Source organism: Saccoglossus kowalevskii, chromosome 6 (assembly GCF_978046115.1).
Source record: "Saccoglossus kowalevskii chromosome 6, keSacKowa6.1, whole genome shotgun sequence".
NCBI lineage: Eukaryota > Metazoa > Hemichordata > Enteropneusta > Harrimaniidae > Saccoglossus > Saccoglossus kowalevskii.
Window position 1 is genome coordinate 15,279,861 of NC_140646.1, and position 24,080 is coordinate 15,303,940.

At 32.5% G+C, this 24,080-nt stretch overlaps 2 protein-coding genes across 2 annotated transcripts in view; both read right to left on the minus strand.

The window, feature by feature from the left end:
• Positions 1 to 3,563, minus strand: part of LOC102805238 (actin nucleation-promoting factor WASL-like) — a 36,634-nt gene extending 33,071 nt beyond the window's left edge. The window contains exons 1-3 of the mRNA XM_085500103.1: positions 3,381 to 3,563; positions 1,907 to 2,044; positions 6 to 101 (exon numbers count right to left, since the gene is read on the minus strand). Coding sequence (XP_085356229.1) covers positions 6 to 101; positions 1,907 to 2,044; positions 3,381 to 3,491 — 345 coding nt within the window. The 5' untranslated portion in view covers positions 3,492 to 3,563. The remainder of the gene's footprint in view (positions 1 to 5; positions 102 to 1,906; positions 2,045 to 3,380) is intronic.
• Positions 3,564 to 5,563: 2,000 nt separating this feature from the next.
• LOC100370317 (multidrug and toxin extrusion protein 2-like) lies at positions 5,564 to 22,929 on the minus strand. The gene is made up of 16 exons (XM_002737005.4): positions 22,684 to 22,929; positions 18,063 to 18,199; positions 17,047 to 17,148; positions 15,680 to 15,748; positions 14,666 to 14,814; positions 13,945 to 13,987; positions 12,325 to 12,467; positions 11,809 to 11,906; positions 11,086 to 11,199; positions 10,206 to 10,273; positions 9,493 to 9,601; positions 8,135 to 8,210; positions 7,744 to 7,813; positions 7,117 to 7,249; positions 6,781 to 6,875; positions 5,564 to 6,363 (listed from the first exon to the last, which is right to left on the minus strand). Exons 1-16 carry the CDS (start codon positions 22,835 to 22,837, stop codon positions 5,980 to 5,982), a joined length of 1,944 nt encoding a protein of 647 aa, XP_002737051.1. The 5' UTR covers positions 22,838 to 22,929; the 3' UTR covers positions 5,564 to 5,979.
• Between the last annotated feature and the right edge of the window lie 1,151 nt (positions 22,930 to 24,080).

Genomic DNA, 24,080 nt, shown 5'->3' on the forward strand with positions numbered 1-24,080 from the left:
CCTACATCCGTAGCAAACGTGTGAAAGAATGATTTTGGCGTTCCATATTTAAATTGATTATATAACTCTTGTTCCCATACCATGTTGTATCTGTAACTATTCTGTAACAAAATAAAATAATTTTTTCTGTAAATATTTTACTAATGATTATGTCTGATTTAATGTACTTATTATTGTTCTTCTACATATTTTTGAATCACCAACAATGTAAAATAAAGATATGCCAACAGAAACCACAATATTTTGAAATCTCCTCCAAATAAAGTCAATTGTACGAACGAAATTGGAAAAGTTGACTTAAGCTGATGACCTGATAAATACGCTAGCCTGCTGATTCCTGGAACCACTGGAAACAAAATGTCAGGTCATAATATCATATCTATTTACTTGATAGGTTGACTCCTATTTTAAAACAACTATCTCAATTACCTACTTATTCTACCGTTGGTTGAATGTATTATTTTTTAATATTGATCATACATATTCATTTTTTAATAATAAGCAGCTAATAAACACTTCCACTAGAGGGCGCAGTAGAAGAAACCAGTCATGGTAATTTCAAGTGTCAATCAGAGATATGGTAAATTTATTCTTGACTATTTGAGTGCTGAAATCAATTTCAGACACCATCCACAAAATTAGTTAAATTTATCTACTATATTTTTCCAAATAAAATTAAATTTTTTGCTCAAAAACTAGAAGCTATATCACATTTTGCCTGTGCGCTACAACATTAAAATTGAATTCAATTAAAATTTTAGAAAATTTGAAAAAAAATTACCTAAAATTTAACCCCCCCCCAAAAAAGTTGGTACTCAAAAAATATTATCATATAAAAATGCCTCTGAGTGGACCAGTCTAATATTCCCCTTACGAACAACTTCTATAGAATTCTGTATAATTTCTATAGAATTCTGTATAATTTCTATAGAATTCCGTAGAATTTCTATAGAATTCCATATAATTCCATAGAATTTCTATAAAATTCTATAGAACTTCCATACACTTCTATAGAATAATCAATACAAATTCTATAGAATTTTTTCATAAGGGTGATTGTAAAATGGGGAGTCTTTTTGCAACAAACCATATACATTGTATAAGCCATTGATGGATATTCAACAATCGTAGCCATTATACATGTAGGCTGGTAAATATAATTATGATTTGATATGATTAAATTGAAATATTATAAATATATCATACACAAGAGAAACAAACACTGTGTCGATCCTATTTCAAAGGAATCATAAATGCAGATAAAGACAAAATACATGCAACCGAACATGGTATACAGACATACTGAAAGCAGTTGAAAATGTTTGATGAATTAAATGAAAATCATAATTTATGAAAAATTTGCCTAACATTTTTTTGAGTTTCAGTTTTGGTGCTAACCAGCCTTTACCATTAAAAGAATGCCTTTGTTGTGCCAACAAGACTATGCACATTTTTTTTTTTTTTAAATAAGACATTTAGTTTTAAAAGCATTATGTTTGTCACTAACTAGACACCAAAAAATGTATAAAAATAATGCATTATTCATTTTTTATATTTTGCAAACACTTATGTGTTTTTTAAACTGGGTGTGTTTAACCTTTTCACTGCCAGTTCCATCTTTTCACCACAAATTCACAAAATAATCTGAAATAATAGATTAGATCAAAAATAGCAAAATTGTTTGACTAAATACTGAAAATTGACTCGAATTCTGTATGTTGGCTCAAAAATTAGGGTTTATTTCCTGAAATATTGAAGAATATAAGGAAAAAGTGCAAAAAAATTTGGGCAAAAAAGTCTGGTGGTGAAAAGGTGAAAAGATCAAGTTATAGCAAGTAGAAACACAGAAAAAAAAATGAGCAACATATATCAAGAGGACCATCACCTTTTTGTTGGACGTTCTTACCTGAATGTCATAAATACGTATGAAGTAAGATCGTTTGGGATTGTCTTTAACGAAACAAGCAACTCCACAAAGCTGCTGAGTCCATCTATCTCTAACAGGAAATGCATAATATAGCTGAACCACAGCAGTCGCTAAAGTCTGGAATACGCAAAAATAAAAAAGAATAGTTACATCTCTCTTATACATCTGTTGGCTGAAATCAAGTCACATGGTGATGATAAACTGCAACTATTGGCTGAAATTAAGTCACATGGTGATGATAAACTGCAACTATTAGCTGAAATCAAGTCACATGATGACAATGAAGTGCAACCATTGGCTGAAATCAAGTCACATGATTACAATGAAGTGCAACCATTGGCTAAAATCAAGTCACATGATGATGACAATATGTAAATATGTCACCTGTGAGAGAAAATAATCACTTATTTTCACAACCGGGAAATTGATAAGAATATTTTATATTGCAAAAAAAAGCATGTTATTATATAACTGTACGTGTAATATATATATATATATATATTTTTTAAACATTTTATTGAGTCCCCTTATAAGATTTACAAGTGTAAAGAAACATGAAAGTTGGTACTGTAAACGTTAAAATGGTTTGAATACAAGATTACAATATTCTGTCTTTAGTGGCCTGGTCGGTATCCATAAGTTGTAATTTCCCCCACTTTTATTTTGTCAACTTTAAGACATGCGTGTATATATTTTACATCCAGTATGAAAGTGAATAATTTACAATACCAAACAGGAAAAAACTCAAATAGTGGCCAAACACTGCAGCCATTTTGGATTTGTCTTATTCATTGCTGGTATGTTATGTATGGAGCCAAAATTATGTGACAAATTATAGACCAATTAATTTTTGATGATGTCACATGTTGAATAATATAATATTGTTTCAAAACTGGATGTCTTTATTTTGACCTGAACCTGCATATACTTATTTACATAACAACAGAATGTTTACAGAAACATATCCTGAAAAATAACCATTCCACTACAGACATTTTACACAATATCGAAACAAAATAGCAGGCAATGTTTAGACTACAATAATTTTCTCCAATTACATCATATTAAAATTTATTAAAGTTTACTGGTGGATATTTACATTTTAATTTTTTTTTCATGTTTTTTTTGTAGTCATATACGTCTCAATCGCCATTTTTTCTCGCCTGACATAAGGAGAACATGAACTGGAAAAGAAAAAGAATCAGGAAGTGCATATTGCAGCAGGGAATTGCAAATGGATTTTGTTTGAATTTCAAATATAATAGAGTATACTCAAGTTGTCTGTGTTACGGTTAATAATTGAGTCTGATTCAATAGGTGACGGGGACTTTATAATAAATAACATTGTATGCATCGTGAACAACACCCTGTTGGGAAAACAGAAACACCATGTACCCACCCAATATACTTATCAATAATTCCAAGAATCAACAAACCAGATATGCCCACTCACCACACATCTGTTTCCAAGAACATTGAACAGTTGGTCGTTCTCTTGAGCGCTGAGAAGATTTGATGGCACATTTGTAGGTGATTTCTTCGTCTGATGGTCGACGTTCGCCATTATGATTATAGACTTCCAACTTTATTTCGTCCTACTTCCGTGTTCACCTGGCATTTACATGTTAGTACCTAAACTCTCTTTAGTCGTCTCCTACCGTTGGCGGCGTCGTCGTCTAAGACAAGTTACATGACTGACCAAATAATATAAATGACCTCCTTGGTTTGTCGAGGCAGCAGCTCCCTGGTCGAGGTTAGTACAGACCTCGTCAACGAAGCATGGAACACTGTCCCAGGCCAGGGCATCCGCGGTCCATTGGGGTTAGAGAATAATCTGATTCTGGAACCGGACTTTGACTGCTCGCGTACATTTTCCTGAACTTCCATGCAAGTCACATCGCCGCGAATACTGTAATAAATGGAATCCGGTGACATTATTTGTGTGTGATTGTGTGTGTGGTATGGACAGTGACGCAGAGATCTGCGGATGGTTTGTCTCAGAATAGAGCTAAAAAGATAGCTTCAGCCACCATGGTTTCAGTTACCCACAATGGACCTGCCGATGGATTGCCCTGCATTCTACCTACCGTTGTTAACACAAATAATAGTCCACATACAGATAATTTAGTCATGGTTGACTTGGCATTATGAAAAATATGAAATCTACCAATACGGGTACGCATACACGAGTTGATGCCAGACTGGATTTACAGTACCTTCCCTGCCCGCGCGATCGCCCGCGCGTTACTGTTCGTTATACTGCCCTCAACGTTATTTGTTTTCATACGCAAGCTACTAGTACTTAAACTTCTCTCTGGAGAAGCTCTTTCGAAGCCCAAAATAGTGTTAGTACTATCTCAATGTTGTAAAATACACAACTACATGTTGTTCTGCAAGACAAATCAATTATATATATATATATATATATATATATATATATATATATATATATATATATATATATATATATATATATTGTAATAGAGTATGCGAGGCAACAAATTTTGGTGAAAATCACGGTTGGGGAAACCAGATCCATAAAAAAACAACCCTTAGAACTTGTTTTCAAGAAAAATCCAACAAATTCACCAGAAAAACACAACCCTTATATAAACTGGATCAAAATAATCATGGTAAGATGGATCTATCATTACTGCATATCACACAACAAAAATACCATCTCTTTTATTCATGAAAATGACAAAAAAACTGGAACCATTGCCCCTTTTTGAACATAATTTGTCGACACCTTGGGTGCCTCACATACTTAATGGTTGCCACTAGTGCTCTCTTGATTTGTTTTCAATTAAACTCAAAAGGTTTTTATTTTTTATTTTTTGACATGCTTGGGATAGATGGTGAATGCAACACGAATATAAACAATGACTTTTATAGAAATCAGGAGAATTTTCACTACAAATTACACTTAATCTGTCACCGTCGGTGATGACCAGTCACACTTGATCCAATCAAAGTATTAAGCAAATTAGACCCTCAATGTAATTATCCTTTTTTTTTTTTTTTTAGAAAAAACACATCCCAGGCACATTTTTTTGACAGGCAGGCAGGCAGAAATGGGTCAGAGAAACGATTATTAAAAAAAACAAAAGAAACACAGATATGGACATAGAGGAAGTAATTTACATTTTATTACTTCAACAACGGATAAATATGAGTGATACACATACATGATAAACTTAATATCAAATCCATTAACTACAAAACTGTACTCTAGTTTGATAAAAATATTTACAATGACTTCAAAAAAATGAAAATAATAGAAAATTTAGTTAAAGCAAACAACTGAACAACAAACTTGCAACCTGTGACAATACAGCATTACAAAAAGAAAGCCTGGCAAACAAACTGTTGATTTGATATGGCTTTGCATGAGGTAGTTCTCCCTTTCAAGCGAATGATAACATTCAGAAAAAAAATATATAATAGGTTAAAAAAGTTAAAATATTTGTTATGAAATATACATTGCAGTGGGCCTATGTTGTATTCAGGTATTAACATGGCATTTACCATATCTATGTATTGAAGTAACCATGGTAACGTTTCTATTATTTACACTTGAAATGCATAGTATTGTTAGTTTGCACATGAACTTTACCTATTGAAAAAAATAGTGTTAATTAGTGCAACAGACATTCATATATGCTAAACAGTGACTGGACTGTACAAAAACAGATTTGGTTTTGAGTTGTGACTTTAAATGAGGTAAATTAGACATTACACAAAAAAATATGCTTCCATTGCAAAGATTATAATTATAAATCAACTGAATAAAGTATTTCCATCAAGCAGGAACAAAAAATAATTTCAATTGTCCATTGTTTTCCTTTTTTTGGCCACACTTTAAATGCATAAAAATAATGAAAAACACATTATACCCTCTATTATGTGTAATCAAAATTGAATATAAAAACTGAAAAATGTATAAAAATATTACCCTAATATTTATTTTAGGTAAAGCCTCATTAGTTGTCAGAATATTACACCAAGGCAGTAACCGTTAGTCTAACTTACATAATTTGTAATAATTATTTTCACGGGTAAACCATTTTTGTACTCGTTACATTTGGTGTGAAAGTTGTCATAACTATCAATTCATCGTACGAAACCGTTAATACCTGCGACCCCACGATACCAATAATGAAGAGAGCAAGTACCAGGATAAGGACAGCGATTCTACGCAGGATGATTTCAATGCTTAGTTTGAATTCTTGGGTGTTACCGGCTTGCGGCGAAGTGCTGTCTTCGGGATCTTTCAACAGATCCATTTCATCTTCATCTACTGGTTCATTATTGATTTCGTTGTTTACTGGATTGTAAGTTATGTTAATAGGCGATGATGACTGAACGGTTTTTGTTTCAGTGAACGTCACAATTCTAGCTTTGGTCTTCTTGCGCATACCAGCTCTTATCTGGGCCTATTGATTATAAATTTGTAATAATTAGTCGGCAAGATGATTACCCGGTACATCGTTTTTTTTCAAAACTGTGGACAGAATAGTATGAATATTCTATGTATGCTGGAGACCTGTGTAATACACTGTTTATCAATATTGTTTGTCTGTGTTTTATTATTTACTGCCTGTCTCAGTACTTTCTAAATTACGATATGCGTATGAATCTCATGTCAACAAACAATATATAACACATGCATCTTATTTGTTGCTATGAGTCCAACATTGAACAGTGTTGCCATGACCACCATGCTTCAATTATCAAATCGACAAAATATTTAGCAATATAACTGTATCGTTGTAACACACAAAATTAAATATCAAATAAAACAAGAGTCTTAGTCTTTTCCTGATACATTATTATTGTGATGCAAAATGTACCTTATGTTCTTGCCTATCCCAGTTAATTCTATAAATAGCTATAAGGAATATGATTCCTTGAACTATAGCAGCTATTGTATAGCCCCACCACAGACCTGAAATGAGAACAAAATAATTCACTGAAATTGCACAAAACTTAACCACTAGTTTTTACATAAAAGGCAGAATTATGTACATCAAGAAAACCTGCTCTCTAATTGGTCCAATTATTTGGTATTAGGGCTGGGTAGCCAATCATACACAATCTTGTAAAAATGCAAAACGGAAAAATAATAAAAACTGGTGTATGTTATGTGCCCCGTTATGTGGCATTAATAATATTAGTATAGAACTCACCATGTATTCCCATCATGACCACAAACATCAAAGTTATACCAACTGGAAATCCCACAAAATAGTATCCAATTGCATCCAGAAAAGCTCCAAGACGTTGCAGACCGCATCCTCTCATCACACCCGCACAACAAGCCTACAAGAAACAACGTTACCATGCATCATTAACACTGGAATAAAAAATATAATTACCGGTACATCGCGTCTGACGGTAATGCAGGAAAATCAGGAATCAGGAATTGTACACATCACCTACAAGTTGGTTATCCAAGTTTGTGAGTAGAGAAAGGCCAAAAAGAGAAGATTTCGCTTCTCATCCCAGGAAAAATGATGTAGTTGTAATTTTTTGCTATACAATAATGATAAAATAAGTTTAACATTAAATAATGCTCTGAAATGCAAAAAGCTGCATTCCCAGCATTTATAATTGACAATAATTTAATTTTTCAATTATACTTCATGTGTATTGCTTCCAGAATACAAATTACGTACACCTATTAAATGCTGTATTTGGTTCCTATTTCCTAAATACCAGTATGAAGACATTTTAGGATTGAAATTCTTTGTTTTATGCTAGCAATACAAACATGTCAACGATCATCGATCATGCAATTATTAAAGAATACTCACAGCTGTGGAGTCAAAAAACTGGAACAGCGCCACCAGTGGCAGTACAGAGCTGACCATATCAACTACATCCCTAGAAAGAAAGAGAGCTTGTTTCAGATTTCAGAGATACATGGAACTGCTAGAAGAATTCAAAATAACAGTATTTATTTATTTATATTTATTTATCCTTTTATTTATTATTCTTGTGCTTGATATTGGAGAGTTAAAATCTATTAAATCTTGTACAATAGTTTTTCAGAAATATCATATTTGCTCTCATGTAAATTACAATGTTATTTCCAATAGAATAAATACAGTTGGAGTTTAAAGGCAGTGGTTGTTGTGCACAAAAGACATACATGTTATGGTTTACATTAAAAACAAAATTTTTTCAATTTGAGAAACGACTTACTGATCATCAGTGAATGCCCATCCAACCACAGTTTTAATTGCTAAATACAGAACTGCAATAATTACAGCACCAATCCCTGCAGCAATAAAAACAACAACATTTTAGTCAAAAAATAAATAAAAATAAATAACAAGCAGCCTCTCGGCTGAGATAGCTCCGCTGTTAGCAATGCACATTTCAATTAAAGAACAGAAGATATCATTAGAAAATGAACAATATGTATTGTATCAAGCAATGGGACTTGCTGTTTTCAACAAGAATTCAAAAATATCACTTTTTACGAAAAATTACAAAAATATTCACCAAAATTAGAGAATTAAAGATATCATTACAAAATGAACAAATCTGAGAGAGGTCCACATGTAGTACCAATAAATGTAATATAAATGCAATCGGACTTGCGGTTTTTAACAAGAAGTCGAAAATATAACTTTTTATCAAAAATTACAAAAATATTCACCAAAATTAGAGAATTAAAGATCTCATTACAAAATGAACAAATCTGAGAGTGGTCCACATGTAGTACCTATATATGTAATATAAAAGCAATCAGACTTGCGGTTTTTAACAAGAAGTCGAAAATATCACTTTTTACCAAAAATGGCAAAAATATTCACCAAAATTAGAGAATTAAAGATATCATTACAAAATGAACAAATCTGAGAGAGGTCTACATGTAGTACCTATATATGTAATATCAAAGCAATTGGACTTGCGGTTTTTAACAAGAAGTCGAAAATATCACTTTTTACCAAAAATGACAAAAATTAGAGAATTAAAGATATCAACATGAAACGAACAAGCCTAAGTGAGGTCTACCCAAGGTACATATACACCAAGTATCAAAGCATTCAGGCTTGTAGTTTTCAAGAAGAAGTCGAAAAAGTAAAACATTGACACGGACGACGACGACGGACAATCATTCATATAATAAGCTCTGCTCGACAAAGTCGACAGCGGAGCTAAAAATTATATTATAATATTTTGCAAAATAATGAGATGGTTGTTCTCAACACTCAAAAGATACAACTGAGGAGATAATAGTGTGTACATTACATATGCTTTTTGTGTTTTGTTATTCACCACTTCTCATTTTGTTGGCGAAGATTTTTAATATTACTCGCTTCATGGGAAATACTGTACATCAACTTTACAAGAAAAAAATGCAGCGCATCTGTGATGCGTACGTGTACGTGACTTGACATAGTATCAGCATGCATACAGACATGATTATAATATTGTTGGTTGCTCTAACTTGCATGCATTATTGAGTTGGGGCGGTTCAAGACCAGTACCGAATATGTCAGTAAGCGGACAGTTAATTGGATCGTGCGGGTGTTCCGAGACTGAATACTCACATGTACAGATGAGAGAGACTTTAGTGATTGTCTTGGCTCTGTCACGTTCAAGAGCACCAAGTGCATTGCCGACTCTCACATTGGCAGCCAGTGACATACCATATGGAAACTACAATAAAAAAAAAAATTTTGAAACATATTATATATAAAATCTAAGGTACAACCAGCCATAAACATAAGCTTAGTGGACACAAAAATGGTTTTCTTTTATCAATTTATTATGTATTCGTTCAGTAATGAATTTCTTTCTTTGTCAAATAAATGCACATATTCCAATCAATTAGTGAATATTAAAATGATTCTCTAGGACTACACAAATTATATTATGAAATTCAGATTCTGATTTCATGAAAGAAGTTCAAACACTAAAGTAAACCATTGAAGTTTGATAGCGGTTGTGATTGTTACTGTGATAATGTTCATACAGCAACAAAATTTCAAAATTTTTGTAGCATATAATGCACTTCACAATACTCTAAAATGATTAATTTTCACTGGGTTAAAATTTCGCTGATTTACCATTTCAGGCATATTCATAGGGTTTTAAATTCACGGTTTTATCATTTAGATAATGTGTTCTATGCTAAATTTGACATATTCATTGGGTTTTAATTTGGCTCATATTTCCAGTCAGCGAAATAAGCAAGTGAATAATTAAACCTTTTACAGTAGTGGTTAATTCTGTTCTATTAACAAAACAAAACCATGCTTACCACAAACGTGATGAGTGCGAGTTGATATACAATACCCTGAGTTGCTAGTGCATACTCTCCAACAGCACCTACATAGAATAGAACAGTAACACATGTTGTAAATTGCACCAAATATTAGCAGTTACATATTGAAATGCACAAATAGGTGATTTTCCTAACAATTGCGAGATCTTGCGAGATGCATGAAAGACGCGCGTCGAACGTCTGCCGCAAAAATCGAACGATTTGATTTTGAACTTGAATTTCTTTATTTCGTAGCTCACATCGACCGACCAATCTTCGACAGAGGAATATTGCTTTCGAATACCCTCACTTAATCGAAATTGTCTATCATCAAATGTGTACAGCAAATTATTAAGCATGAAAATGCCCTCAAAATATTTTTGCGATTGTTGATTCCCACGCGATGTTTGACGCCTCTACGACGCTATGACCTTTGTTTGTCCTGTTTTTACGTTCGATTTCATGCACAACGCGTGATTCTCGCAGTGAACGGAAAATGGTCTATTTAAGCACAATTCTTGCTTAAATGTTTACAAGAAGTCACATTTTAAACAGCCATGTGAGACTTTAAAATGACTGACGATAGTGTATGATCACAGGTTTATTCAAATCAAATCTCAAGGCAGACAATAGTGTAAAATAAGATTAACACATCTGGTAATATTTGTGTACATAGATGAGCTAGCCATTCAAATTGCATTTCCCATGATGCACTGGTGCTGAGTCACATTTTAAGTAATACTGAGAAAGAGACACTTAATTAACTTCTCGTAAAGACAAATGTATACAGATAAACAGGTTTATATTTTAATTTGAACTTCACATGTATTAATTAATTATTTTTGCCATTTACCGAGTCATTTATACAGTACATTACCTGAGAGAATGACTCCAAACTCCAATGCCCACATTTCCAGACATACCAAGAATATACCAGCTGCACCAAGACGGGTAAAACTACTCCAATCATACAAACATTTGAGTGACCAACCTATAAATAAATATTAAATATCAATAATTAATAAATAAATGCATTCTTGTTACATTTTTAAACTAATTAACATAAATAATTACTAATATTATGAAGACTATAGAATATTGTAATAGAGTAGTGTTAGATGTAAAAGTATATGCTATAAGACCAGGAAAAATGTTTTGGATCAATTAGTTTTCTAAAATCGACCAAAATATTATTTTAATTCTGAAATTGTCATTAAATTTGTGGTTTATCATGGAAACTGAATCTTTCTTTTAAATTTTGAAAAATTCGGATGAAAAAAACCTAAACGTAAAACTGTGACGGACAAGTTTCAACTGATGAGTATAGTTATGAGAAACAAAAATAATTTTTGCCTGGGCCTACTGTAAAAGGATTAATTATACACTTGGTTTTAATTTTGCTTATTTCACTGACTGGAAAATGTGGTAAATTAAAACACAACGAATATGTAAAATTTAGCATAGAACAAATTATCTAAATGAAAAAACCGCAAATTTAAAAACCCATTGAATATACCTGAATGGTAAACCAGCGAAATTTAAACACAGTGAAAATTAGTCATTTTACAGCACTTGATATATTAATGTCTGGGTAAGTTACCTGGCCACGTTGATGCATGTAATCTTCGTTTCCAGATGTATACGGCAAGTATGATAGCCAAGACCCAGTGAGACAACACCTGTGCAATGGCAGCACCCCTGAAATAATAGAATATTCCAGCATTGAGCGGCAAAGTTAACTTTTGTCAGCTACATTCACAAATTAATTTCAAATAATTTGTTTTAAATTTTTCAAAATTTTTTAACCAAGACCTGCAGCTAATGGGGAAATAAGTCCATTTTGTCCAAAATTATTAACCAAATTATGGAAAAATACTTCAAAATAGGAAAAATGTGGCACCAAATTTTTGGTGCGAAAAATTACGACATTCAAAAGATTGAAAAAATAATGTTCATAATTTATGAGTATTTTTGAGCTTGTTCAAATAACTTGATAATGATAAGAATAAAATGAATTTTTTAGTTAAATTGAAAAATAAAATAAAATTTAGATTGTACTGAATTATAAGTCGGGCCTGTCCAATAATTTCGATAAAATACTTAAGATTGAACTCACCGAACGCCAAGATTTGCTGAAAATATTAGTATGTAGTGTAGCGGGATATTGATGACATTAGCGATAGCAGCAACTACCACAATTGGCAGGACAATACTCTGACATTGCAGAAACTTACTCAATACAATATAAATATACACAGCCTAGAAAAAAACAACAATGAAAGTCATCGTCATAGCGCCCTCAATATTAGAAGCATAGTAGCTCAAATAGAAGCATACAGAAACTAAAAAGTTGAAAATGGATTGGTACAAAAAAGTATCTGTTTCTAGATCACACATGTGTCAAAAAAAAAAAATATTTAAAAAAAAAACAAAAGAATGAGAGAAGGGGACGCTTGGTGGCACACAACTCAACGGATGCATAGAATCTTCTCAATTGGCATGTACAGGATTAATATTTATATTGATTTGCCAAGACATTCTGCTCGGTTGATGTATTGCCCACTTCAGTGTTACAGAAAAAAAAAATTTTTTGTAAGAAGCCTTGAACCAGAAACAGATCTTTTTTTTTCTGTATACAATATCATTAAGTCTTTGAGCACCATTGTCAATTTTTGGCATCAAATATTTCTGTACGGTCTGCACCTGACATGAAATCTTGATAAAAAATTGACAAACTCTTTTTAACTAATCCTAAAAGCCAATGACAAATACTGTCTGCATAATTCAAAATTATGTTGAAATTTAAGGAAATTTTGTAAAATGTGTACAAATTTTGAGGGGAAAAACATCAAGGGACCATTATGTGAGTGCTGCTAACAGAACAAAAACAGTAGATGTCCAGGGTTGTTTGTTTGGAAATTATGTCCAGGGTTGTTTGTTTGGAAATTATGTCCAGGGTTGTTTGTTTGGAAATTATTTCCAGGGTTGTTTGTTTGGAAATTGTGTCCAGGGTTGTTTGTTTGGAAATTATGTTAATGAGTACAAATAGTGAAATATTGCAACTAGTGAGATGACAAAAGATCTAGTCACCTGACCCAATCACCCGACCCTAAGTGAGATAGGTTTGCTTCAGCGCACACAACTGGAAGATTTGATGTGTGCTCGACATTGTCATCAAAAATATGCATGCATCACATTAGTTGAACAAACCAAGTCAACAGCTAAAATGTGAGCTGTGTAAAAAAAAAGACAATTTCAAGATAAATTTCAGCCATGACATGATTCGAGTAAAACACATGGCAACGATATCGTCAAGGTTTAATTATACTATCACAATAATACATTGAATTATAGAGATTATAATTTTTACACTGCAGTGCTAGGAAACATAACTACCATATTTGTTATAATAGTAGTGCAGGTACTATGAATAAGTCTATGGTTACATAGTATACAAAGAATAAGTTTTGTTTTATGTGTTCTTCTAATAGAGATGCACTTCTAACAGAGTAAATGTATATCAAAAATATTTTGTTCATCCATCAATCTCATAAATTTACTTTTATAAAATCGTTTCTAAAGTTAACCTCCGATTCAAATTTCCATTCAGTTGAATACTTATTCAAATTAAATCATTGATAATTCTTATAATTTTCAGTGTTTTTTTTTTTCAGCTAGCAAAAGGACAATAATGAATTACTGACAAGGGAAACCCAAAAACTTCATTTCTACTTACCGGTAGACCAGGCAAGAGATTATTGACAAAGATACCAGCCAGTCTGTGAATGAAAGAACACAATTTGGTTTGAGTTTAGTGTAGAAGAAAAATATTTACTGCGTTTAAATTTAGTGTATTAGAGGCAGGGATATTTACTGGGTTTTAATGGAGAAAATAATATGTTTTATTGTTAAATGTTAATTATTAACTGGTTTTGAATTAAGTACATTCATTTAGTAATCAATAAATTATCAAGTAAATATAAAACCCAGTGATAACTATTGAGCTTTTTATAGGGTAAACATATTGGGACACTGGAGAAAACAAACAAACAAACAAACAAACACACACACAAACAAACCACATCTTGATTAATGTATTTGGATTGTAACTGCCATGGGAAAAAAATTCAAATTTTATTTTAAAACTTTAAAAAATAAATCGAATATACTGAGAAACTTACAAAAAAAGATTAATTCTTTTTTTTTTCATTGCATCCACAAGTTTTGTTATAAAATTGTATTCATATGATTTCAAACATTGAAACGACAAAAGCTCTGAGTAAACAACCGTTAAAATACATGCCTGAGTAGTTGACCTTCATTTACATACACACATTAGCATATTCATTGTAAGAAAGTAATTTATCATAAACGCGTTAAATCAATATGCAAATGAGCAATGATCACACCACTTTTAGTCCATTAATTACTGAAGGGAACAAACATTAACAACTGACCTGGTAATTCGTGGTTCTATTCCAAACGTATGCAAGAAGAACCCAGTGTTGACTAATACTCCCCAAACTGGCAGAATCAGTAGGCCCATTATGATAAAACTCTGCTGCAGGACGAGACCTACTCGCTTCTTGTTTTTACTTCCAAAAGTCTGAAACAAATTATTCAATGAATTCAATACCTCCCCAAAACAAAAAAACAAAAACATTTCTAATTGATTTTGAAACTAGCAATGTTGATAGTTGACTCTCTGGATCTCAGTAAAAAACAAATCACTTCAAAATTTTGCCATCAAAATTTGCTCTCTGACAAATTACTTTGGTTTTAATATTAATTGTTTATATAGGTATAATGTTAAGTTGAAATAAATTAAATATGAAACTGAATTAACATTTATATCGGAGGCTGGGAAATTTAGATCAATTTGGTATACATTGACAATTCAACACCCCAGATAATAGCAGTTACCCGGTAAGTAGTTCAGATTAGTGTTTGATTTTAAATAACTTTAATTTCTTGTCACAAGCTTTACTCATGATAATTGTAAACTGCGATATTTTCACCGCCTAAAATTTTCTAAAATTAATAAGTTACAGTACATGATTCTTTGCCTAAACAACGCCATTAGAGCGTTATTCACCACTTCAAACTCACGTTAATTTTGCACCTATAAATAAAAGTGACAAGTACACTGTCCCCACACTAACCATTTATTTTCACTGAAATTTAATTTTGTTATTTTGATGACATATGCACTGTGTTTTAATTTCATGAATTTGTCAAGGAAAAGTGTTTTATTAGTTTATATGTTCATGTGCATTTAATTTAGCGGATTTGTTATCAGCGAAAATAGCGAAATTAATAAAACCCAGTGAATAATTAATGCATTTACAGTACACACTTCTAAACAGACCATATTGCTACCCAGGATAATATATGTACGCTTTATTGACTTATCGTGACTGCTATATAACTAACAATAACTAAGATATATGATATGATAAGAATTGACTGACCTGAGAAAACAAAGTGTCACAAGCTGTAGCCATACCATTACCAACACAGACACCAACCACGGATACAATCTGAAAACATACACAGTAGTATATATTCAACTGGGGACATTCACTACCATGTATGTCGCTTAATTTTTACTGCTAGTAAGTTTTTCGCAATTTTAAGACTTTATGGTATTTGCGAAAATAAAATTGTTCAAAGATCAGACAAAACCCCGCAGAAATTTTCAGTGATAGAAAATTTTGCAAATTTCCACTGTCTTGCAAAATTACAAAAATTCGTCTAACTTTTTCACCACTAAACTTCCTTGCGTACATTTTTCTACACTTTTTTCTTATATTCTTTAATTTTTCAGGAAATGAAACCTAATTTTTAAACTAGCAGAAGAAATTTGAGTAAATTTTCAGTTTTTACTCAAAAAATTTGGTTATTTTTGTTGCAATCTGCTGAAGGAAAGTGCAGACTAAAAACAAGACTATTGTATGAATTTGTGATGGAAGTGGTGGTGAAAACGTTGAAGCTATTTACAGTATTCTAGAATATTTTTTATTGAAATTTTCGAACTGGTTTGCACGTTGTTTATGTGAAAATAAATCCTTTAGGTCAACTTGATTTGCTATTCTCTGAAAAATTACATTCTGGGTCTAAACAAGCAGCCTGTCGGCTGAGATAGCTCCGCTGTTGGCAATGCACATGGCAATTAAAGAACAGAAGATATCATTAGAAAATGAACAAATCTGAGAGGTCCACATGTAGTACCTATATGTATAATATATCAAAACAATTGGACTTGCGGTTTTCAACAAGAAGTCGAAAATATCACTTTTTACCAAAAATTACAAAAATATTCATCAAAATAAGAGAATTAAAGATATCATCATGAAAAGAACAAATCTGAGAGAAGTCCACATGTAGTACCTATATATGTAATATCAAAGCAATTGGACTTGAGGTTTTTAACAAGAAGTTGAAAATATCACTTTTTACCAAAAATGACAAAAATGTTCACCAAAATTAGAAAATTAAAGATATCATTACAAAATGAACAAATCTGAGAGTGGTCCACATGTAGTACCTATTAGAGAATTGAAGATATCATCATGAAATGAACCAATCTGAGGAAGGTCTACTCAAGGTATATATACACTAAGTATCAAAGCATTCAGGCTAGTAGTTTTCAAGAAGAAGTCGAAAAAGTAAAACATTGACACGGACGACGACGGACAATCACTCATATGATAAGCTGCGCTCGACAAAGTCGACAGCGGAGCTAAAAAGTACTCCATAATATTGCAAATTTTATACAGGAATATTGCTCTCTAAAATTGGGACAACATATATCAACAAAAGCCAACTCTGTACTTACAGACTGTCCAATTGCAACTCCTCCCAACTCATAGTCGCCAAGGTGACCGCAGAAAATAATACTGACCATTGACAACATCAATGTCAAGAAGAAGGTGATCATCTGCAATTATATTAAACAAATTTAAATGAGGAAATTTTGGAAGTTCATATTTTACAGTCATTTTCTTCATTCTTTTAAAATTAGCCAAATAATCATGTACGTTTCATTTTATATCATTTGTAACAATTTTATATCATTCACAAAATCATAAATGAATCAATTTCGTTTAGCATCTCAAAATTCTCCCACCTACTTGTGCCATATTTTTTCTATTAGTACTGCATGTACAAGGATATTTCTATGGTTAAAACACATAATATTTTTATATTTCAAAATTTTTTTAATTTAGATGCACATCTACTGGAGATGCATTTATAGTAGAAAAAATATGGCATATATTAATCTGTGAATGGCAAAATCAACTGTCATCTTCAATAAATAAACCTGGCTCATTCAATTTTTTTCATATTTTCCAAAAATTGTAGCCAATGGAAAAATATGTTTTTATGATCCGAAAATAATTTTAAAAAAATACAGAAAAATGTGCGAATTGTTGTGCATATTTTCTGACAGGATATATTACATCATTTCTATTTTTAGTACAGAAATATGATTGTTCAACAACCCGATTGAGAACAGCAAGACAAAGGGGACTTCGTCACTATAATCATATTTTTTTCTTTCTGAATTGTCATCTTCATATTACCGGTAATTTCATCATCAATTTCTTCCTCACATTTTTAACAGTGCATCACTACTCTACCTTATCCCTTATCCTTCTCATTATTCCTCTCTGAATCATTCTCCATCCCCAGTCCTAATCTTTCCTACATTGTCACATGTTCCTTTAGAGAAAGTATTCAGTTCTCCAAAATTGTATACAAGTCTGGGCTTCTAGATGCCATGACTAATTCCCAAAATGTTGCAGCTAGAAGCTGACCCACACCTCATTTACATCCCTGTAGACAACTTACCGAGGGCCATGCCAGTTTAAGCAGTTCTTTTATTTCTTTACTCCAATCTAAAGGTATTTTGTGACAACATGACGGGCAGCAAGAGCAATCCGCATCTCTGATGACAGCAATCTTTATGACATCAAACGTATTACCACCTGAGAAAGTAAAAACAAGTCAATTCAGTAAATTCTGCTGACAAATTTTTTCAAAAAAGAAAGAAAAAGAAACAAAATACCAAGTTATCACATCACTTTTTTTTTCCCATTCATTTTGGCATACCTGGAGATTGTCAGCATGTGTTATGTTAAAGGCAAAATTTTTTTAATTTTAACTTTTCAGGGATCATAGCACCAAGAGCCAAATGATTTCCAAGACTTTTCCAGACCTTTTCCCAAACTTTCTTGCATTTTCCCCAAGACATTTTGACTCCTAATTCAGGCCAACACTATCCCCAAAGCTCAAAGTTCTGATGATATGGTAGTTCCCTGGAGAAAACGGGCCTTTCTAAAAAAAAATTATTTTTCCTGTAATTTAAAGACAACCTAAAGACTTTCAGGACCTCAAAAAATCCAAAGACTTTCAAAGGATTTTCCCAACGCTATGGACCCTGTTTTTTGCTATAATAAGTTATGTTATAATAAGTAATTCAGTAGATTTCTGAGTAGAAACCATAACAAATGCTGGATACCGGACACCACATCACAGATAGCTAGCTAGCTAATGGCCCGAAAAATAACGCACTTCTAATTGAGTAATTACAGTAGTCCTAGTTGTATACTTTATTATTACTGAGCATTGTTGTAGACATAGTTCACAGACCTGTGAGTATGCCAATGAATTACTGTTTCCTGTGTACATGACCACTCATAGGCAGGAAGTAGAGTATGCCATTAAAACACAGTACATGCAAAACAAACAAGTACTTTCTAAAAAGTATAACAAGTATGTAAATCTCCAGTCTGCATAATAAAAACACCCCCAACCCCACCTCATCTTCAACACCACTGTCTAGCATATTCATGTATAGATGAACCAGAAAAGGAGAGTAAGACAGATTTTGAATAGATGAAATTATATATTTTCAACTTAATTACTGCAAAGGTGTAGCTTCTTTGAAGATGTGTCTTCAATACAGGCAACCACAAGCCAGAAACACTGAGCTGTTAATATTGTTAACACTACAAATTTACTACTATTTCATAACATTTCACAACTTTTGCAAATTAATTAAACCACTGCTAATGATTTTCTCTCAAAAAATTCAAGCAATTTATATCAGGAACTTACAATTTTTTTAATATTCATATATTTTAATACAGTATATATATTTTTAATATATCACACAAACACAAGATTCTAGTAGAGCAAACACATAGTTAATGTACAGTAAGATTGAGCTAAACTTGATTGTACTTTATATACTTGAAAGTTGGAATTTCTTTCTATCACCATCTACCGATATTAGTATTCACAAAGATTCTAGACAACATGCATGGAATGACATTCAGTTTAGTCATCTATATTTTCACCACCTTCAATACAAGTCATTGTTCAACCAAATAGATGAGGGTCATAGATAGGTCTGACACTGATATGGTATACATATGTAAAGCTGTCAACTCTAATGTCATCTGTTTTGAATTAAGAGCATCATTGCTATTTTGGGAGAAAAACAACTATATTGTAGCCACATGAAGCTATAGTTTCTTTAATTCTGAGCTGGTTCATTTTGTAAGTCAGTAGAACATTGTGAAATGTTGTAGCAATGGAAATTTCTCTGGAAACCTGAAGACACAGAGTCACAGCAACTTTTGAAAACTTTTGTCCAAGAATATGCCTTTAAGGTATAGATGCAGGTTCGTTCGTGTAGTGCAATTTTTTTTTTTTTCGCTTTTTCTTACTCGAACAGGCTCAGGTAAAATTTTGCAGCTCTGTGAATAGTGGAACATACTACATTCCTTGCGGTTCCTTAAATAAATGTTTACAGCAGGTTCTGGAGATTTACAAACAACAATGTGTATCGTGTTGATGTACGGCAATGCCTCTTATTGTATTTCACTTTATATGGGGGATATTTTACAACACAACTGCGGCCACAGTGGGACATTTTTCTAATGTACCTTGCTTAAAAAGAACAGGATATCATCGAACATGTTGTTTTCTTTGCCAATGATTATTTCAACAAGTCATTCACCGTATTTATTAGTAAAATCTCTGACCAACCTCAACTCCTGAGTCTTCCTATAGTATTCATCAATTGTTTCGCTTCAGTTAAAGAAACTAATTTTTAACAAAGGGGAAGTATGAATCATAAATTGCTATAAACATCACTAATTTGTTAACAAAAACACTTTTTAATCAGTATTCTGTTTTCAGCTATTGAACAACAACTGAAACACATTTCAGAAACCAATATGTTTTCGGTAGCCTTCCATAATAAATGTTTGGTTTTACAATGACGAGCAGGAAGCGAGGCAGCAAAGTAGTAGATTTGTTCACAGTTTTAGTGCGGTATCAGGTGAAATCAGCACAGAGCCATAACCAGTTATAGATGATGGTTAGCAAAGAAATTATATACAAAGAGATTTATAAAACAAAATTGTTCTATTTGGTCAAACAAAAAATATGTTTTGACCATCCTACCCTACCAACGATTTATTGTCTACCCTGAAGTTTTTTTGGCCAAACAATAAAAAAGAGGATGCAAAATCACACAAGATATCAATGAGACATGAAAGAAACCCAGAATTTGAAAAACTTTCTGGTAAACATCATTAAACATTGACTTTGTAAGTAATCAACAAGCTATTGCAAAGTAAATTACATCAAAAAAATAAATAACAACAAAAATCTGTCCTACTCTCCTGTTTTTGAATTGCATGTTATCAAGTCCACACAATTTATTATGTTTGGGTCTAGAAACATATTACCTAACAACAAAGGCACACATAAGCCAACACCATTGCATTATTATATTATATTACGTTCTGAATTATCAAAATATTACCTAGTTTGTGCAATAGAGCAAATACTGTATATGATTTTATTGTTATAGAGATACCGACCTATATAGTACTCGGTGTTTATAGCCATTCCTACATTCAAATGTACGATAATGGCCAATTCTGTTCCATATTACGAGTGTTAGTCAATCCTAAATGTTACACAACCTGACACTACTGGTTAATTAATAACAATTGTTAAAATCAATTAGTTTATTGAGCTGTAACTGCAAAAAGAAGTTCTTTCCTCTAAATTGCAAGGTCATTTTAACAAAGAGAAGTTATTTTAACACCTCAGTTAATGACCACTAATAAATAATGTCTTGGGCAGTTTGAGACTATTGAGACATTCCAGTTGTTATCTGCACCCCCCCAATGAAATTTAACTTTCATAACATTTATTTTCTATAATGTAATGATATATTTCTGTACATCATATCTCTACACTACAAATATTTTTGCAAAAAATTAATTACCCATGTGTTTTTTGTTTAGATCTCACAGACATTTGACACAGAAGGGGTGTTGATGATAACTGCAATAGCACATTCCTAATATGGTTGTTCAGAAAACAAATTATTTTGAAAGACCTCAAAAGTAGGTGAACATCTTCGTGACGGAATGAACCTCGTTATGAATATTCAAATATTACTATTTTACTCCAGGTAATACCCAACTGAAATAAATTTTCTCACAAATTGGGAAAATTGATCAAAAAAACATCCATTTTACAAAAATAATTTCATGTAATGTTTTGTATGTACTTTATGATAATCAGTATACATATATACTCAGATTTTGATTATAAAAAAAAAATTATACATGGAATATGAAAGTTAGTATTTTATTTGATAGTACTAGACATAGACAGTTGACTTCATTGTTTGTGCAGCTAAAAACATGTCTAGTGACATTATTTTCTGCTTTGTTTCAAACTGTAGCAACTGTACAATCTGGTTGATTCCAGTTGTGTGCATGCCTCACTGGGTTCGTAAAGTGGGGCAATACATAATTCATGAGGAATGAAGCATTGAAGGCGTGGATTATGACATAAATTTGAATGATTATCAGCTGTTTCATTAAATATGCAGGTAAACAAGTGCAATCTGGTTTGCTGCTGGGGACAGTCCATGGTACAAATTTAGTAACTGACGTGAACGAAAAAAATTCCGGTTTCATTTTCGTTGCACGAGTGTGATCATATATCGCGACTCAACAATCTATGTGTTTGTGCCGATGTTAAGTTCTGAAATGAACGTCCAGTGCGAACAAAGAACAAAAAAACTTTAGACTTTAAAAAAATATATGCTGAGCTTGCGATCCGTGAAGTTCTCGCTGCAGTTACAAGTGCACTAGAACATCTACTGTATGCGGTGTATGTACGTCCATGATAACAGTTAACTGCGAGCGTAATTTGCAAAGTGATTTTGCCATATAGTAGTACTGTACAAAAGTGGGATCGCTAATTTGTGGACTTGCACTCCGTATGCAACCCCAATCAGAATCGTGATCATTTTAATTCTTTTTTAAATCTCGAACTTCCGGGAGAATAAAATAAAAATAAATAGAAACCCATAGCTATAATGTGTTACGTTATTTAGTTGAAACAAAAAGACAAAGGAACAACTATAACATACCTTTGTCTTTCTCCGTCGTGAAGTGCTGTGGTTTAATTTTGTCGTCTGCCACTTTGTTCGGTTGATTATCATCGAGGCTCATAGATGTATAAGTAAACTGGTTACTCGTATTAGTAGAGGTGGAGACGGTAGTGCGTCCCTTGTTGTCTTCCATGTTGATTTCAGACTCCACAGGAGCGACTTTACAACTGGCGCGTTGCGTGCTGACCGACTGGGGTGATAGCGCTCAGCTGATGACAAACAGCTAAATGTCGATTTAAATGAACGCCCATGGGTCAAGGTGTATCTTTGCATATTGCAAAGTAGGTGTAATGTAGACCGTTATTGACAGCTTCAATCAAGAACAGCTCATTTCCATACAATGGAAAGTGCGTGAAAGCGAGGCTGCCCCTCCTTGTTAATTTGTTGTACGTTCTCTACTCGTGTGCGCTGACTTTCGTTTGACCCTGGTTTGCCCCTGCTGTCGATAAAATAGATTTATTGCCGAACACATTTGTGTAAACACTAAATGCCGTAGCCTGTATGACGAAATAACAATCTGTTGGAATGCTCCAGGGTGTATTCCGAGACATACACGCGCCAACTGACAATGAAACCAAGTTTCATCATTGTCAACAGCCAGCCAGCAAACACTCGCTGTAAGACCTTACATTTCTTTTGTTTTTATGTAACTTTGTTTTTACGAGTTGGAAACCCATTTGTTGATGAACCGTAGAACGTACTATTTAACGCTGACACTAACGTTGAGGTCAACATTAATATATGAGTGAACGGAACTGAAAAAAAAAACGGAGATAGGAAATATAAAATTATTAATTTGAAATTTGGGTTACTTTTTTTGTTAAAATATTCTATTTTTAATGATGTTGAGATATGGCTGCCGTTATTTGTTTGTACATATTAATAAATATTGTTACAAACATTTTCGCAAATAACATCGAATACCAACTTTTTACAATTAATTACGACATTTTTAACAACATTACAACATTAATTGTGATTATGGGAATTGCAATTGTTACAGTAATCAAAAATACAGCAAATTTGAAAAAAAACAAAAACATATTTATTTATATCTTAATAAAATTCAGGATATTTAATCGCCATGGTACTCACACACCTCGCTAACATACGGCAGATACGCTACTGCATGAAATCTGCAGTGTATACAGTGTACATTAATAATAATCTAAACTTCATACAGCTAAAGCCTGAAGATCTTAATAATACATAAACGCGTTCTCTGGTTGCTACGTTACTGAGAGTATGTAGTATGGATTCTGCAATAGTTTTGGGATGGGTGTTTTATCATAACGTTCATGGGTGGTTTGTGACAGTTCAATAGCTTTTTTTGCTTTTGTTCCTTAATTAGATATATATGACACAAGATTAACTAA